Consider the following 18,165-nt stretch of genomic DNA (forward strand, 5'->3'; position numbering starts at 1 on the left):
AGTAAGAGTTGCAGGAACTGATGGTATCTATGGAATGTTTATGATAGCTGCAAAGTAAAATCATTAGGAATAACTGGAAATTTTTGGTAGCACTGAAAAGCGAATGATGGAATTGTTTGAGCTTTAAATTATACTTCATTTAAGAATAGTTTTCGATTTCAACGAATGTTACTTTTGTATCGATGTTAAAGTGAACATTACAGGTATGGGTATACAGGGATTATGGCAGGTACTGGAACCTGTAGCTGAGCCGGTAATCTTGGAATCCCTCGAAGGAAAACGTCTTGCAGTTGGTTTGTCCTTTATTTTTATTTCTATGAGCTTTTGCGAAATTTGCAGATTATTTCAAATTATCGTGAACAAGAAAGACATTAGAGATTGATTGCTATGCTTTGGACGTAAATAACGTCAAATACTTTGGATGGCGCGAGCACTCTCGCGTTATTTGACAATAAAGATATTCATTTTTGTGTAGAGCTTGCACTAACGTAATTCGTATTTAGATACTCTAGATAATATGGACTACTCCGTATTTTAGACTGTTTTGATGAAAATTTTTGTGGGAATAAAATGGAATACCCTAAAATTGCCTCAGAATATATCAATTCCTTATTATCATTATTACACTGAAATTTTCTACTCATTATAGATATTTCAATCTGGCTTCATCAAGCAGCCTATGGTTACTCGGAACATCAGCATAATGCCAGATATCCACATTTGTCACTAGTGCTACGACGTCTGGCGAAACTTTTATTTTACAAAATAAGGCCACTGTTTGTTTTTGATGGCCCAAATGTGCCCATATTCAAAAGGAAATTGCTGGTATTTCTTTCACTATTACTGGATATTTGAAGATTTTAGCTTCGAAGATTACTTATTTGCACGAAGGAAATAATGAATTTGACAATTGAAGATATTTTTAAATTTGAGATTTTGTTCTTTCTGAGGCTTTTTTTTCAAGCAATTTTAAGGTTTCTAGATACTATATTTCCTTCAAGGCAGAATAGTCAGATTAATATGGCTAAGTCAATATCTTCCTCTGGATCGGTTTTTGATGGATGACTCACAATCCTTTTGGTTGAGAAAATGTTTTTTTAGAAAACGGGAATTCAGTAATAAAATAGACAGATCTACTAAATGTCGTTGGATATCTTATATATCAGGTAAAAGATTTTAGCGCGATCGACAAGTAAAACGTTATGTGGAAGAACTAACGATGACTAAAGCACAGAAACATGTCCTACAGCAGCTAGCCTCCTCACAGCTACGTCTGTACTTTTTCTTATCTAAAAGAACTTTAACATCGGGAAAGGGAAGATGTAGAGTGTAGTTTGTATTTTATATATTATTCTGATGTCATCTAGTCCTTATCTAATTTAACTAATAGATAAGTCTTAAACAGGAGCAAAAATATTAATAACAATAAGCAATAGTATTGCTATGAGTTAACAGTTTTTGAATGATTGCTCTGTCAAAGTACTGAGGAAGATTAGGAATCAATGGATTGATTGTTGGGGTTTGGGAAAGGAAATCATTCAAAATCACAACTTAGCACCTTTAACATTCCATGGATGATTTCTAAGTTTTCACTTTTTTTCTTTGTAAGAAAAAAAACCTTTCCCTTTGCAAACATATAAGTCGCTTATTTGGAATATTTTTTCAGACGGTGGTGAACAACGAGTTAATGAATTAAGCGAGGTATTTGTTTCACAAACAAAAAAACGCCGAGATGTTGATTTGTTCGATGCGTCGATTCCATCAACATCAAAGGACGAAATGTTCGTTAGAATAGTCTTCAGGATATTATTTCGTTAAAAAACCAAAATAAATAAAGACTTTATATGTACCAAATACTTGAGTCTTAATGATGTTCGAATCTTTAGGATCCAAGTATTTGGTATATATAAAGATAAATTTATTCGTAAATTTTTACGAAGTTCTCTTAAGGCAGTTTATAGGATGCGACCGTCTATTCTCTTTTGAATGTATTTGATAACTGCTTCGTGAATTTCCTAATAGGTTCCTCCATCTTCCTTTAAGTTATCTAGAGTGCTACACTAAAGTAAAAAAGATGGAAAGAGCAGTAAGTGATGTTAATTTCGATTTTTAACGACTTTCCTGTCTTCTTTTTGGCCCGTAATCACTTGGTAAGAATTCATTTACTTGGATTTAAACAAAAAATTAACCTGCACATAACGTAAACCTTGGGACTCATTTGCAAATCACATAATCGAAAATTCTACTTGTGGTATTAAGGAAAAGCACTGTTTTATCTTTTTAAATAGAAAAAAGAAAGGAAGGGTAAAATTCATCAAAATCAATTCCAGAAAATATAAAAATACGTTGGATGAGGAAACTGTGACGACATATTCATCTTTTGACTCATCACGGTCATCTGAATTCGATCAAATAGAGTTTGAAAACCTAACTACTCGCGATGAGCGCGTTGATTATTTGTTAGCTATCCGGGATAAAGTTAGAGGTCTCAAATTGAGAGAGGTGAAACAATTTTGTTTAAAATTCCTATAAAGTTTTGCAGTGACTGAATTTTTCACTACCTTTGAAAAAATGGGATTTCAGGTTCCGGACGACTCAAAAGCTTTTAGTAATTTGCAAATTGACAGACTGCTGAAAAGAAATCAGATAAATGAGCAGCTCCAGTTGGTACAAGTTTCCTTTAGTTCCGAAATTTAATTTTTTTGTAATTCCTTTCTGTTTAAATTCCTCTTTTTGTAGAAGATAATAGAGAATCGGAATTTTATCCTTCTGCTAAAATAAACTGATAACGCTTATTTTACATATCCATTATTGCAATTTTTATATCTACAATGACCTGACCTTACATCCATCCATTTCATATTGCGTCACCGCTAGTTTTTCCTTTCTACCTTACGTGGTTAAAACTTTGCTCAGTTTATATTTCGCTTTTTTTAAGTTAAAGGATGAAGCTTTGAAACTAAGGGTATTCTCGGAGGATGGGCAACAAAGTTCCTCGAGTAGCAATATCAAATTGGCAGCAATGGAAGGCTTGGACAGAGTGCATATAATAACAGATGACAACGAAGTGCAAATAGTATGCTTACTGAAAATATCTTGAGCAGTTTTCTTTGAGTATCAGTGGGCAAATATACTCGAAGTGTATGCAAGACCTTCAATTCTCATTATTTTACTCCTGACAACATTGAGGCTTTAAAGCACAGCGGTAGCAGAACTCTCCGACAAGTTTTAATTGAAGTTCAAGCTTGACCATATTCCTATGGCAGCATTTCAAGAGTTAATTAGTTTTAGTTCATTATCATTGCTAACATAATGTTTTGTATAATCTGTTAGGTCAATAAACTTGTAATTGAATGTATTCTTCAGAAATAAGCTCAAAATATCGAATGTTTTCAGATTGATGAAGAAAAAAAGGTGAAGAAGAAAGTTTTAATGGACTCACTGGCTTGGCCAGCATTCCTAGAAAAAATTAAAGTGGAAAAGGATGAAAATGCGAAGAGAGTGTTTTTTCTCATGGGGTGCATAAATTTACTTCTCTTATCTGTTTTCTGAATATTAAACTTTTATTTTTATCATTCTGTTGATTTTCTGCCAAATTCGATCTTGCTTTAGAAGATGAATAGTAAGATTCTCACTTTTTTTCATAATGCTGAAAAAACAACTTTTTCACAATACTGAAATACTTGTTTTAATTGCAGTAATAGTGCTATGGGAAAAGAGAAATTTCAAACGCAAGACTTTTTGCATTTCGGTATTGCTTATATGGCCATATGTTCATTTAAAGAGAAATTATTTCGTAGAACAAAGTCATAAATCAAATTCTGGAGGTTTTTCTTGTAAAGTCACTTTCAGGCTGATAATTCGGATGATCTCAAAGTTGGAGGTTTCCCTGATGATGATGATTACGATAATGATGACGCCTTGCAGCAGGTTTGAGAATAAATAGATCTAATTTTAGTATTAATCTTTTAATCTGTCGGAGATCTGAATTAATAAAAACGGATGACCGGTACATTTAGGCCATATATGCTTCACTTGTTCAAAATTCAGCCCAGAAATGCAGCAATTTCCAAATGACTGTGCATGGCTACAATCATGAATCAAAAGGAGATATGATCGAGCGTTTACGCACAACATTCACTGAAAGGAGCAAAGGTATCTCTTTAATTTGTTAACTTATTCTCTTATTTTTTCATAAGTAATTGTTTAAGGTCTTTGATGACTTTGAAAAAATTTTATAAAAGCTTGTTTCAGAAAGTATCAGGTCATTGATGTATTATGTTTGTATATAATGATGGTTTCTGGGTATGGGTAGTTTCTACGTGTTTTTTTTCTAAAACTTGTCAGGCATACAAAATAGTTCTTTATTGTCTATAGCTCACTGCCTGTCTATATTTCTTTCAATGTGAATTGAGTTTGCCAATCTTTTAGATTTACACCACGATACATGGTCATTGTCAAGCGAAACCAGTGATGACTTTGTTGAAGTGCTTTCTGAATTATCAGAACATTTTTCCGAGAAAGTCGATGACCCTTCATCTAGTACGAAAAGTGTCAAAGATTCGACAGAATCTGCACCAAAGGAATGTCTCATTAACGATAAGGAATGCATCGGTGAAAAGGTAAGAAAGGATTCGTTGTGGAATTTTCAGTTCTTTAGTTCTGTTCTTATTTTTTGCTGTTTTTATTTTTTTCTGTTTTTATTTTTTCCCTCTATTTTTATTTACTTTTTTTTTCAGTTCTTTCCTTTTATTTTTATTACTTTTTTAATGCTTCTTTTGATACTCCTTTCTTTTATTCCTGCATTTGTAGTTATCAGGTAATTACATAGAATTTTATCAGTGAGTCTTTCTTTTCTTCGCTATGATGTAAGCTACTTTAATTTAGCAAATTGTCATAACATTAATTGCAATCACTACAGGTAGTTACTGAAGATATTTTAGAACAGAAATGTTGACAACGCACAAGAAGAATCGGTAGCTCAAAGTTCGTCGATACGCATTAATCCAGTCGATGATGCAGACATTTTTGCTTCGACACGAGAAGAAGGAGTTTATAAGGATTGTCAGGTTTTTCGTTCACTTCTTAGTTTGTGTAACTTGAATAATTTGCTTCTTATCACACCAAGTTAAGTTTTTCGGGAATTCGAATTTTCTTTTTTCAGGATCTTTTGCGTATTTGCGGGATACCGTACGTCATTGCTCCCGGTGAAGCCGAAGCTCAATGTTGTGAACTTGAAAGACTGGGTCTCGTTCATGTATGTTTCTTTTTTCAATAACTACATTAGCATTTTTCGGATGTTGCAACCTCACCTCTAACTACTGACTTAAAAGTATGCTTCATCTGACAAATAGCAAAAGCACCATCACAATGTAACAAGAGCCTGTTAGAATGGAACGATTTTAACAAATACCATTGTAAAACGCATTTAAAAAGACCTCTTGTAATTCCAGCTCTTTTAGAGCACGAATCTTGTAATCGAACCATCCTGATGAAGAAATTATTATTAAAAATAGAATGCTTTTTCATAGGGAATTATCAGCGATGATTCCGATGTTTGGTCATTTGGAGCCGCTATGGTTTACAAAAATATGTTCAATCAAAAGCGAAGGTTACAAATGTACTCTATGGAAACTATTCATAATCAATTAGGTGAATTCATAATCAATTAGATAATTTCCATCGTTTGACCAGAAATATAAATAATGGTTTGGAGCTCATTTTAATTGTTCACGTGGTTCAAACAAATTGCATCCTGCTTTGTTGCGTAAGTCTGATTTCAGTGTATGTAATTCTAGGCTTGTCACGTTGGGAAGCAGTGCAAATAGCTTTACTGTCCGGTGGGGATTATACCAGCGGTTTAGGAGGTGTTGGAGTCGTTGCAGCATTGGAACTGATTTCAGAGTTTGCCACTGTTTCGCGACAAGTAGATACTGAACCTTCTGAACAGGTTTTGTGCTGTGGTTCTTTGAATTTTTTTCTTCCGATGCTTATGACTGTTGTCGTACATACTATTTTGGAATTTTACCTTTACATATTTATGCGAAATATTTGTAAAGATGCAAAGTCAATGAAGCTGGTTTCATTTTTTTTTTGCCATATTTTTTCGAACTATTGCAGGCTTTTGAAAACTTACATCGCATTTCGGCGTGGTTAAATCGCCATGGTAGTTGGAATGATTTGCCACCAAGTTGTGGTTCTAACAATGAGCAGGATATGCAGAAAAAGAAATCCATGGAGAACACACGACGGTTGAAGTTAAGACGATTAATTGAGAAAAATAACGCTACTGAAACCCTGGAGGCGGTATGTTTCTTCGATACTTATTTTAATGGAAACGTTTATTGATAGCAAATTGATAACTCTCATTTTATAGTAGTTTTCACTTAAACTACATACTGGTGGTTATGCAATATTTCGTTTTCTAGACGAGTCATCCACCTCGACAGTCACTTCTGCTATAAGATGTATCCATTGGGATTCGATGGATTGACTGGTAGTTGGATTTTAGGGAATTATAAAGCTTGCCATTATTCAGAGTAAGAAATAGGGTGAGGTACTTGTAGAGGAGTTACATACGAAACAATGGAATTTATGTAAATGAGATTTGAAAATGAACGAATTATGAGAGAGAGACAAAGTTAGAACAAATCTGTTACTTGTCTAACTCGAAATAAGTGCGAAAAAAAAACCTTTTAGTTCCCTTCTCGTGAAGTATTCAACGCATATGCAAAACCTTTGGTTGACAATTCAATGGAGAAGCCAAAATGGCGGAATATTAATACCGAAGAGTTGGAATCATTTGTTTGGGAGAAGTTGGGATGGGATAGGAAGCATCTGGAGAAGGTAGCGATAAAAAAATTTCTTTTTCTGCTTTAATTTTTAACGGTTATGTAATTTTTTTAAACATAATTTTATACCCATTATACACATCATGATTTACCCTACTTGAAAAATGTGATCATTTTCTACTGACAATCCACCTTCACTCTTCTGGAATATTAGGTTGAGTAAAAAGAGACTGTCCTCTGTTCGCTATTCATCCATTTGTTTTAATTAATAAGCTTAAGTCTATGACAGTGAAGTTTTAGCAAACAAATCACTCATTGCTGAGGTGGAACGAGTATTTGAATCCGGCAGCTGGTGGAAGTGGGCAGTCGTACCAGATGCATATCACATCATTTTCTCATCGTTTGCAAAAATCTGAACAAGATCAACGTTTATTTCTGACAGCGCGAGTCAAGGCTGCCCTACAACGTTTAGTTACTATTAAAAGTATGCTTGAATTTCGGTTGCACGTCCTTTTTTTTATTTTCATCTTTTCAATTTTTACTCGCATTTTTCGTCCATTTTTTCTTCGTATACCTTCACGTTTCGTGTGTGTGTGTTTTTTTTTTTTCTTCCGCTATATCGTCTTCAGAGAACGTTGTATTTCTTGGATGTAATTTGATTCATTTTAAGGTACCTTCATTTTTTTTTTCAGACTCTCAAAATCAACCTTTATTGGGAAGTGCTGAAAATAACTGTGCTGCAGAAATGAAGGTAGCTTTTATACTGAAGTACTCTAAGCAATTTACGATTAAAATGTCGCTGATAGGGAGAGTTGAATCAGGGTAAAGAAGTTTCTTGAGGTATTTCATCTTGATATTTGGTAATCCACTGCACTATCATTTATTAAAAAGTACATTTTTGAAGGACCCCAGAGGAATGACGGGAGATGGACATTAGTGAAATTGTTGTTGAAGGAAATGGAACTCATCTAAAGGTTATGAACCATTTCCAGAAGATGAGAACAAATAAAAAACTGAAAAGGAAACGACCAATTAAGCCTGTTGTGGGAAAATCGGCGAAAAGCGGGAAAGGGTCGACCACTGCTCTGATGAATAAACGGAAAAAGTTAACTGGAACGAGAATTGCTGAAAATAATTTTGCTTCCGGAGAATTACAGTTATCAGAAGAAAGTTCTGATAATGATACTTGTTAAATGTTCATTCGAAGGAAAAAACGTCTGTAGAATATTAACCAGAGTAAGTGGCAAATATTGTGGATTTGAGGAAAGGTTTAATTTAAGGAAATTTAAGTGATATTGTAAGGAGAGTTCCCTTATGAATTTGTCATGGAAGTTTTAATACGCAAAAAACAGACTGAATTAAATCGGTTAAATTCCATCTCGATAGCAGTCAGTAAAATGGACACTATAAACCAATGCACCAACTGTGACCAACTTTCAGTGTGTCCTAAAGTATCTTAATTCTTGTATTTTACATTTTTGCCAGTTTCAGAACCTTTTTTAAGAATTTGACGATGACCTTCGCAATAGTTTTTCTTTCTCTGTTCATGGAATCCTCTGATGGAATCTTCATGAATCCTTTGAAATCTTTCGGAATTTCCAGAATTTTTTGGAAAAATGGAATTTTTGGGATCTTGCTCACCTTGGTCAAACAATTCCTTCTTTTTTTAACCATAGCGGTCCTTCCCATCGCAGTTCTTAAATTTAAAGTTTCATGAGAAAGTGCATTTGTTGCCATATCAACTGGGTTGTGCTTACTTGAAATATAACGAAATAAGAATTTCATATTTCTTTGGCTCAATTTTATACAATTCTTACTAGTAGTTTGGAATCATCTTTTATATAATGTAGCGCACATTTGAAATTTGACCGTAAGTTTATTATGTTTTTCAGATCCAATTACTTTATTGCAAACTGCTGTCCATATTGCAATGAATATTGCTAATAATTCTAATCAGGATACAGGGACCTCTTATTGGGATGATTCGAGCTTAGCGAAAATCAAGGATGATTCTGCTATTTTCGTTCAATGGTTGAATTAGTTATAGTTGTTGAATCCATTTTTCCTTTGATTGGTCCTGCTTTCTGAACCCATCCTTGTATTTGACATAGCGCAGTGCAATATTATGAGGACCTTTGCAATAGAATACATAAATATTTCCTTCTCCCACAATCATTTGTCTATGCCTTGTTTGAAGATAGTTAAGGCAAGCATCTTTCTCTCAGACTTTCCATTCGTTGTTTGTGATTGGGATAAGGTTTAAATTCATTGTCCCAATAATCCTTATTACATAAGACACAAGATCTTTTTGTCTTACTATCTTTGGGAATTTTCTTTAAATTTGTAGTCTTCATAAACCATTTGTTCTGAGCTGCCTGATTCAGCTAAAGCAGAAGCTTCTCTTCTAGTGCTACGTGAGATTCGTTTAGCTCAGACTCCGTTGATTTCCTTTTCACCACTAAAGACTTCTAGTCATTTTTTCGTTCCTTCGACGTTATCTAATATCCAACACTGCAATCTAGAGTGTTCTAGATCCTCACTCATAGCTTCTAACTGTCGAAGTATTTTTCCAATCGCTTCAATTTTCTATTCTCGTTCACTTCTGTTAAAGGAATGTAAATCATTATAAAATGATTCTTTTAATAGATGATACTCCAAATTTTTTAATTAAAAATCTAAGTTTCGTTGTCATAGTTCGTTGGAAACAGGATCATAGTCTCTGGTGGCTTAAGAAGCATCTTCTTTCAGATAGAAAAATCAATTTTGGAATATCTGGTACAGCTTGAAAATGCACTGTAGCATAAAAGCTGCTCTATAATTCTCTTCAGTTTTTTCGTCACTAGTGAATGTTGGGAGTGGCAATTGAAGTAAATTTACTGTTGTCTCACAAGCTGTTTGGGATGACACTTGTTGTCGGGTTAGTTTTTTATTTAGTCTTGGCTCAGGCGCTGAAATAGTGCTAATTCGTAATCATTATTGTACATAGAGTTATAATAGCATCTCTTTCGTCCTTTATTCATTTTAAAATACCTAAGATGGAAAATTTTTGTATTTTTGGAAGTATCCTGCGCAACGTGACACAGAACTGCAAATTTTTCTTTACTTCTACCTCAAAATTGGATACTTGAACTAATAGATAAACCAACAATGTTAGCGTAGCATAATAATTAGGAATTACAAACACAACACTTTAAGCTAGTTCCAAAAACGCCGCAAGATGAATTTCGAGAACATCAATTTGGCGAATAAGAAAAAGGAAGAATGTCCTCCTTCTATCTGCAGGGTTTATATGTACATCCTTCAAAGATTGGTTTTATGATTACAAGGATTAGCGCCTTTGTTAGTTCATGCTGATAAAGCGCTCCTTATTGGTGTACATTGGTAAAGCTCTTTGTTAGCGTAAAGGTGTAGGACGCTTAGGGTATATTGTTAAACATTGAGCACATGCATAATTCTATGTAGTGATAGCGCCCTACTCATATAGAAAAGGCTTTGGATGATTTTAATCTTAGTCACAATCCAACTTAGTACATGCATATTAGTACATCACTACACATTCACTTATTATTCTTTATATTTTCCTTTACCACGGAACTTCGCGTCTGTACGCGACAATATGTTCATCCTCGCATTCTTTCTTCGACACTCTTCGCATTTTTTCTTTTTTGCAGGGTTACGAATTCCTGAATATTTTCCAACCATTTTTCGTTGATTGGTTCGAGTGTACCAAAGTTCAGTTTCTTTCTTCGATAATTCTTTTCTTGGACCTCATACTGTTGACTTATTCTTTTCTTGGCAGATGGCGTCAGATCTATGCCTTTGATTTTGTCGTCCAGTTTTGCTTTGCTGGTTGCGTTGGTAGACATCTCTCGGCTCATGGCACCAAATAATACATTGCCATGCAAGTTTTTTGACGAATGACACAGACTTTGGGAAAGGTTTTACTAAATGATGATTTAATTTTTGTATACGTTGCAAAACAATTAGAGATATCACGATAAACTTGATCACTGGGTTGTTCTTCGTTCTGTTCATAAGGAAATTTTGGTAGGAATTTGATTAAGGTCGTTTAATAAGGGCTTGATGATGCATAGATGGTAGTACTGAGTTGAACCGAATCGAAGCGCGCTGTTAAGCGAATGATTTGAGTGAATCGGTGTGAGTTTTTCATGGTTGTTCCAATTCTTTATAAATTGGCAGTTGATTTAAACATTGTTACCTGGAATATAATTTGGTTATTCGATTAAAGATCTTTATAAAATTATTTGATTCTAAATTTCACCATGAAATATCTGTAATTCCTACATATTTCAGTCTAAACTATGCTGAAAAGCAAACATAAGTGCATTTAAAACAGTGTGAATTCCTTCGGAGGAATCCATCTGTTTTGATTAATTCGTAGATTTTCCATTTGTCACATAAGTATACACTTTATAAAGATATACAATTTGAAATTGGATATGATTTCTACCAATTTTCGAAATGATTTTCTGTGTGAATGTACATGGTGTGTATGTCTTGATTTCTAGTTTTTTTCCTAACGTTTTCTTTTTCCTTGTTTTATTAAAGTGTGTGTGCACTTATTGGACTTTTTAGGTGCTTGATGGAAGAAGCACTGGAAAACTCGAAGTGCTTTAAGCGTTTAATAACATCAAGAACTTATCGAGCAATCGTAATTTATTGTTAAGGTATGGACTGTCTTAATAACAAATTACGACTGTTCAAAACTGCTTGAAAAATTCTCATTCATGTGGAAAGAAAAATTATGCTTTTGTTCGTTGTGAAATTTTGAGCTTCCATTATTTATATATATTATGTACATTATGTTATATATATTATATATTACATTATGTTATATATATTATGTACATAATTTATATATACATTGTATATATATGTATATATATATACATAATGTATATGTAAATATAAATATAAATGTTATATGTATATATATATATATATGTATAATTAAGTATACATTATATTGTATATTCAAATTTTGAGAGTGTAAGCTAGTGTTGGAAAATACATATTGAGAAGCGAAATTATGTAAGGTAGCATTTTATTTTTACAGCAATGGTTTATGTTTACAACATCTATTGATTTACATGTAAAGTGTAGGCTCATCCTGTTTTGTGTTCTGTCTGTTTATATCTACTACAATATTGACCTTGCCTTGCTGCAATGTAAATTCAATAAAATTACGTATAGCATATTGATATTATTATCGATGTAAGTCGACTTATCTTACTTGATTCTTACTATTTTTGCAATCTTCACTTATTTATAAATGTGAGAAGAGCGAGATTATATGAGAGGTGAGGGACGGAACTGAGAAGATGAGGACATGGTGTAAAAATTATATCCGACAATATAAAAATGATGGTTAATCAACCAGCCGATTTTCAAAATTTTTTCTTTTTTTCCCCTCTTACTAAATTGCGTCAACAGTATATCTAATAGCTCAATATGAAATGAAATTAGAATGTCATCGTGGTATCTTGGTGTGTCGTTTTTGATGTGATGGTGGGACAATTAGTTGCATACTACATTTTATGATTTTCAAGCGGTTTTAATTTTGCTTTTGTGTTGTGGAGAAATCGAATATACGGAATGATTTCCATGCTGTTTTTCTTTTTTGAATATTTGCAAATTTTTTTCTGACTTTGTTAAAAGGAATTATTTAAGCTAAAATTTACGTAAATTGAAATGTTGGATTGCGCTAATATGGATGTTACCCGTCAAATAGAAATTGGAAATCGTATATCGGTCTCACTGCATGAACGCAGCACACCGTGAGAGATGTAATTTTGTGAATATCATTTCGCTCTTCCGCTTCTTCATTGCGCTAACAAAAGGACGAGGTTTGTAAAATATATCTTGCAAAATTTTTTAATCAATTAAATATTTGGTCATCCATGAATTTATTTGTCATCTCTCGCTTTCTCTATTATTTCAGTTGATGAGTGAACATTATTTCTAAATTATCTTTTAATTGATTAGCGAAATTCATCGTACAATTCATTATTTTCTTGAAATGAGGTTCAGAATTTTCGGAAAACATGTTTGAAAGAAAAAAGTAAAAAAAAAAAATTGAAAGTAAAAAAAAATAGATGAAATTTGATCCATCACTTTTTTTCTAGTTGCGGTTTTCTTACATCAAACTGAAATGTGCTATCCAGTTATTTTAAGTCCATTTCACTTTTCTTTTTAAAATAAATTCGTTTTGCAAAAGTTTGATGGTATGATACATTAAGAATTTTTGGGAATATCTTCGACTTTTTGACTTTTCCTCTTTTTTAAGCAAATAAGCAGAACAACGAGAACAATGGATCCCTTCTTATATGCAGTTATTATTAAATAAACATTGCAAAACCAAATTTCCCCAATGTCTTTAATTTTTTTATTGTTTCCCGTCATTCCTATCCTCTTTCAGTTTTCCTTCATTTCTTCTGTCAATAAAATTTGGATTTTAATCTTCATTATTTTCAAATGGTAAATAGTTATTTGGCGGAAGACGTAATGAGTAGGGAAATGATTTGTTGGGTGGTATTTGTTTGAGAGAATCTTTCGGATAGTTTTACACAGTTGAATTTTTCCTTTTTTTTCACCTTTTCCAAATTATCCTTTTATTTGAAGTCATCCTGAATAAAGTTGTGATAGGCAGATAAAGTTCGATTTGTGATAATAACGAAATTTTGATAAACAAAGTTTGATTTATAGCAGTAATTTTGTAGAAATGTTGTCGGAAATTTAATCAATGTTTTGGAAATCCTCTTACGTTTTTTATTTAATCAATGTTTTGGAAATCCTCTTACGTTTTTTTATTTCATCAAAAACTTTTCGAACCATGCTGATATATAATCTTTGGTCCTACTTTAGATTCATGAAGCATTGTTATAAATTTTTAGACTCAACTTGTATGATCATACAGGTTGTCCAGTGATATTTTTGTTTGATATCTATTTACTCATTGTCTAGTTATCACTAATTAAACAAAAACTTTAGTTCTCTTGAGGTATCTGAATTTCCTATACCGTTATCTTGGGGTATAATTATTTCCTATTAAAATTGGTTTTTCTTCCATCCAAATGTTCGTATTAGATTCAGAAATTTGATTAATTGGGCATAACAAGACAAACGTGACAACTGTTTGGAATATTTGCTTAACTTTGCAGCCGTACTGTAACTACATCTATAAAACCAATAATATACCAAAATTAACGTCCCATCCAGTTGTCAGAATGAAATTGATTCATTCATACATTTGTTTCCTATAATTATATCATTACTGTAATAGTTCGTACTTTTGATCCTTACTCTCTCGAGGTAATTCTAGAAATATATCTTCAGTAATTTCGAGATAGTATCTCACAAATTATTAAGGGAATTGTGAAATGGCCAGTATATTAGTGGGAATATTGCAGAGAAATATAAGAGGATGATAAATATACTAAGGAAAAGTTTGATTTCAAGTATCTGATTTCGTGTCACTTCTAGTAAAATTGTATTAGTTGAAGATTAATGACCGGTTTTGGTTGGATAATAAATGAATACGACGTCACTTTATTGAGAATGAGAGAAAATGAAAGGAGAAAAAAAACGGGACAAGGAAGAGGATATATGCTGTCGGATTGTCGAAATTAAAGCGTGTTCAAACAAAATTCCCACAATATTTAACAGACAAGGTGATGAAATCTTGTAAAATTAAAGCAATGAAGAGAATATAAGCTAACAATGAATAATAGACATCTCAGTATCTACACCATGGACAATGATATCCATTGTACCTACACAATGGACAATGCCTAAAGGCAGCCATACCTCCATGATAATCCCAATGGAGTTTACGAAACTTCCTAATCCTTACATACATAATAAGGAAAAATCCGAAACAGTTTAGTTCTTTACAATCAAGCAAACTAAAATCCTCTTCGCATATCTGCCACCATTGAATAACAGACTGCAATATACCTTCTTTTCGCCAGAAATATTTCCTGTAAAATATCCCCAGCTCAACGAAGGACGAATTCTTATATCTCAACCATTACGCAACCTATTAACAAAACGACAGTCAACTATTATCGAAGACGACAAGGGATTTGCTAGTTGATCATATTGCTTGCTTATTGTATAACTCATTACTGCTTACCAATTCTCCGCATAATATATACGTTTATATTTTACACCTTTTTTGTTGTTAACTAGTAATATTGTGCAAAAACAACATTATATCCTGAATAAATCTCTCTCGTCGAAAACCGAATTCAGCAGATTATCTTTTCCGACACATGCAAATGGAACTAGTTTGTCATATGATGAAACAACATTATCACCGCCTTTTGTTCTCATATACCTCTTACCATGCGTGTGTGCGTGTATGTGCACGGGTGCGTATACATGTATGTGTGGTACATGTATGGTGTGCCTGTGTGTACGTAGATATGTTTGTCATGCAGATTATGATACTGAGAAGTTTGGTGGTTTGTTAAGAATTCATTTACTGTGGGTTTTCATTTCTTCCCTCATTTGTTAATGGTCGATTCCTTATTATTGTCATTACTGTTGGTTGTTAATTGGCTGAGTATTCTTTTACATATTTACTGAAGATCTTATTATTTGTTTGTTCGTTATATGGTCGAATTTGATTTGAACTAAATTCATGAGAGAGATGTAAAGAGAGATAATCAAAATGTCATTATTTGTCTGTCCTTCAAATTCTTTTTTTCCCATATTCATTCCTTTTTATCCTATTAATATAGGAGATTTGCAAAGTGGAAAAAAAAGGAGGAAAAAACAAAAATTTCAAATTGAAGTATCAACAACTGTAATTGAATGATAGCTTAGCTAACTAATGTAATTAAGAAAATCACACGTCTCTTTAAATGTTTGCATTCAGCATGCAGTTTACGTCGCTACTGCAGGCGGTTAAATCAACTTCGTTTTCTATCCCTCGGCATTTTAACTTTGCGAAATTCCTTCCTCTCCGTCGTTCATTTTAATTTTCAGTCGATAAAAACGATCTTTGATTTTTAAAGTCTCTTGCCGATATTTTGGAATTTAGGAACTTATTTTCATAATTTCAGTTTAAAAATGGCATACATAATACGAGATTTTTTAATCACTTTTCTACTGTTGAAAGAGCTTGATGGTTTCAATAGTCCTTTTGAAATTTTTTTGAATGTGGAATTTTAGAATTTTAGTATAACAGATTGAATTTATTTCAGAACAAGAGAACTAACATATGAAAAAGATGTTTTAAAAACGAGAATAATTTGATGAAGCTTTTGTTCGAAATGGTCTCAAATTTTAGCAACCGTTTGGCATGTTAATTTGTCGAACTGACTAGAAATTATCGGTAATTAAATGAATCAATGCCAATGTAATATCATGACAGCCATTTCCTTCATTTGCGGATCGTAAAAGATTAACACAGTTCTGCTGTAATTTCGACTAGATTTTTCATTTCCAGTTGAATCCTGTTAACTTCAATTTTAAAGCTCTTCAGTAGCAGGGATGAAAAAAAAAGAAAAATTGGTTGAACAAATATTAATATTCAAGAATTTTAAGTTATGGCAAACAATTCAAAGTATGTTGACTTTTCTTTTGACCATCATATAGTTATGCAAATCTTCAGCACTATTGAAGCGCCATTAATTTTCCTTGTTGACAGTACGAGGTAAACATTTTGCTAAAATAAATGTGGAACTTATAAAACTAGAAGATAATGTCGAGACCTGTCACATCTGATGAACACTTTCTCGAAAACTATTTTCATCTTAAGTGGAACCTTGCATTTACATCAGGAATCGGCGAAGTGTTTCAAATTAATTTATTATTTGGCTTTAAAGTATTAGATAAATTGTAATGGATTTAATCACTGTAATATCTCATCACTAGTTTTCAAACAATAGGAAGTTTTTAAACAATAATTTAGCTTCTTGTTCACTTTTTTTAAACCAATTCTTTATCCTAATATTCATTGATGTATTTCAGATAAAACAATATATCTCTATTCTTTTCCTGTTTATGAATAGAATTCATCATTATACATTTGTATTTTTATAGTTTTCATAACGAAAGAGAAATACATTTTCATGTGCTTCTTTAAACTATCATAACAGTTGTAGTCTCCTTTATGAAGCAAAGGGAAAGATACATTCCTTTATCGATTCCACATTTTTATTGTTCAATGAGGATGCTGTATCATATTATTCCAAACTAGTTTTCCATCTTCTATTCTTCCCTCTTTTCGATGATATAAGGTCATACGGCTAGCCTTTACTTACCGTCATATTCCCACAACTTCTATATATCTTCCTCTTGACAATGTTCCTATCTGATTGAAGTATTGTTACTATATATAAATGAAATATTATCAATGGATATATTTTAAATTGACTAAGAAAAAAAGTGAGGAATAATCAGTTGTAAAAGATATATTCGAAGAGATTTTTTCGTTTATTATCAATTTTTTTCAAGTATTTTCATCTTAAGTGGGACTTTGCATTTACATCAGGAATCAGCGAAGTGTTTCAAATTTGGTTTTAAAGTAACAAATAAATTGTAATGGATTTAATCACTGTAATATTTCATATTAGTTTTTAAACAATAGGATGATGTAAAAAAAAAGTTAGCCTGCTGGATTTCTTTTTGAGCTGTTTGTAATAAATTGCATTGAATTGAATTACTATAATATTTCATTGGCGGCAAAAAGTATGTACTTAGATCAGATAGTTCTGATAATCTGTATTTATTCGATCAAATAACTTGAGTTTTCGCTTAGTTGAAGGTCAACAACAAATGATGTCAATTTGAATGGAATAATTTTCTAGCTAATGTAAAATTTCATTTTTTTGTAACTGTTTTTAGCATTTATTGATTTTCTTATGTTCCCTTTGACTTTTGCCTCTCACCACGTTTTTCCCTACATGAAAATGAGAAATTATTCCACTTTCATTAGAATTATACTCATCAGGAAGATTTTAAATTTATACGAATTTTGAATCAACTAATCTTTTTCTCAAATTATCCAAATGGGACAGTGTAAGCGAATAGCAGACAAAAAATGCAGCAGTCTGTTTGCATATTTCATACTATAACGATTGAAATTTGATTTCTTTCCATGTATTATTTAAAATTTTAAAAATATTGAAAGAACTGAAGAAAATGAAATTTTGGAAGAAATCGAAGTTCTTCAGTAAGGGCAATCAGTTTCAAATTCTAAAATACTTTTTTGTATAGAAATTTGTTTCCATCCTTTTGTTTGTCATAATTTCTTCGTTCCTCGATGTTAGGGGTCTGATCATTTATGCTTACATTCCACTGATTCATCTTTATTTATACATCAGTTTACTTTTTTGGTAATTTG

At 32.4% G+C, this 18,165-nt stretch overlaps 2 protein-coding genes across 2 annotated transcripts; one reads left to right on the top strand and one right to left on the bottom strand.

The window, feature by feature from the left end:
- Positions 1-205: 205 nt before the first annotated feature.
- On the top strand, positions 206-10,485 carry LOAG_00986 (hypothetical protein; the record flags this gene model as incomplete). Its single annotated transcript, XM_020445616.1, has 23 exons — positions 206-293; positions 650-825; positions 1,181-1,271; positions 1,667-1,781; positions 2,331-2,502; positions 2,584-2,667; positions 2,939-3,076; positions 3,397-3,501; positions 3,853-3,930; positions 4,020-4,155; positions 4,432-4,622; positions 4,944-5,069; positions 5,165-5,257; positions 5,532-5,652; positions 5,799-5,950; positions 6,121-6,306; positions 6,700-6,846; positions 7,092-7,275; positions 7,484-7,542; positions 7,784-8,027; positions 8,684-8,822; positions 9,540-9,708; positions 10,463-10,485. 20 exons carry the CDS (start codon positions 206-208, stop codon positions 7,982-7,984), a joined length of 2,643 nt encoding a protein of 880 aa, XP_020303944.1. The 3' UTR covers positions 7,985-8,027; positions 8,684-8,822; positions 9,540-9,708; positions 10,463-10,485.
- LOAG_00987 (hypothetical protein) lies at positions 10,412-10,669 on the bottom strand (the record flags this gene model as incomplete). The annotated part of the gene is made up of 1 exon (XM_003136527.2): positions 10,412-10,669. The coding sequence occupies one exon, from the start codon at positions 10,667-10,669 to the stop codon at positions 10,412-10,414; it is 258 nt and encodes an 85-aa protein (XP_003136575.2).
- Positions 10,670-18,165: the final 7,496 nt, after the last annotated feature.

The sequence above is a fragment of the Loa loa genome, assembly GCF_000183805.2.
Source record: "Loa loa unplaced genomic scaffold supercont3.99, whole genome shotgun sequence".
Lineage (NCBI taxonomy): Eukaryota > Metazoa > Nematoda > Chromadorea > Rhabditida > Onchocercidae > Loa > Loa loa.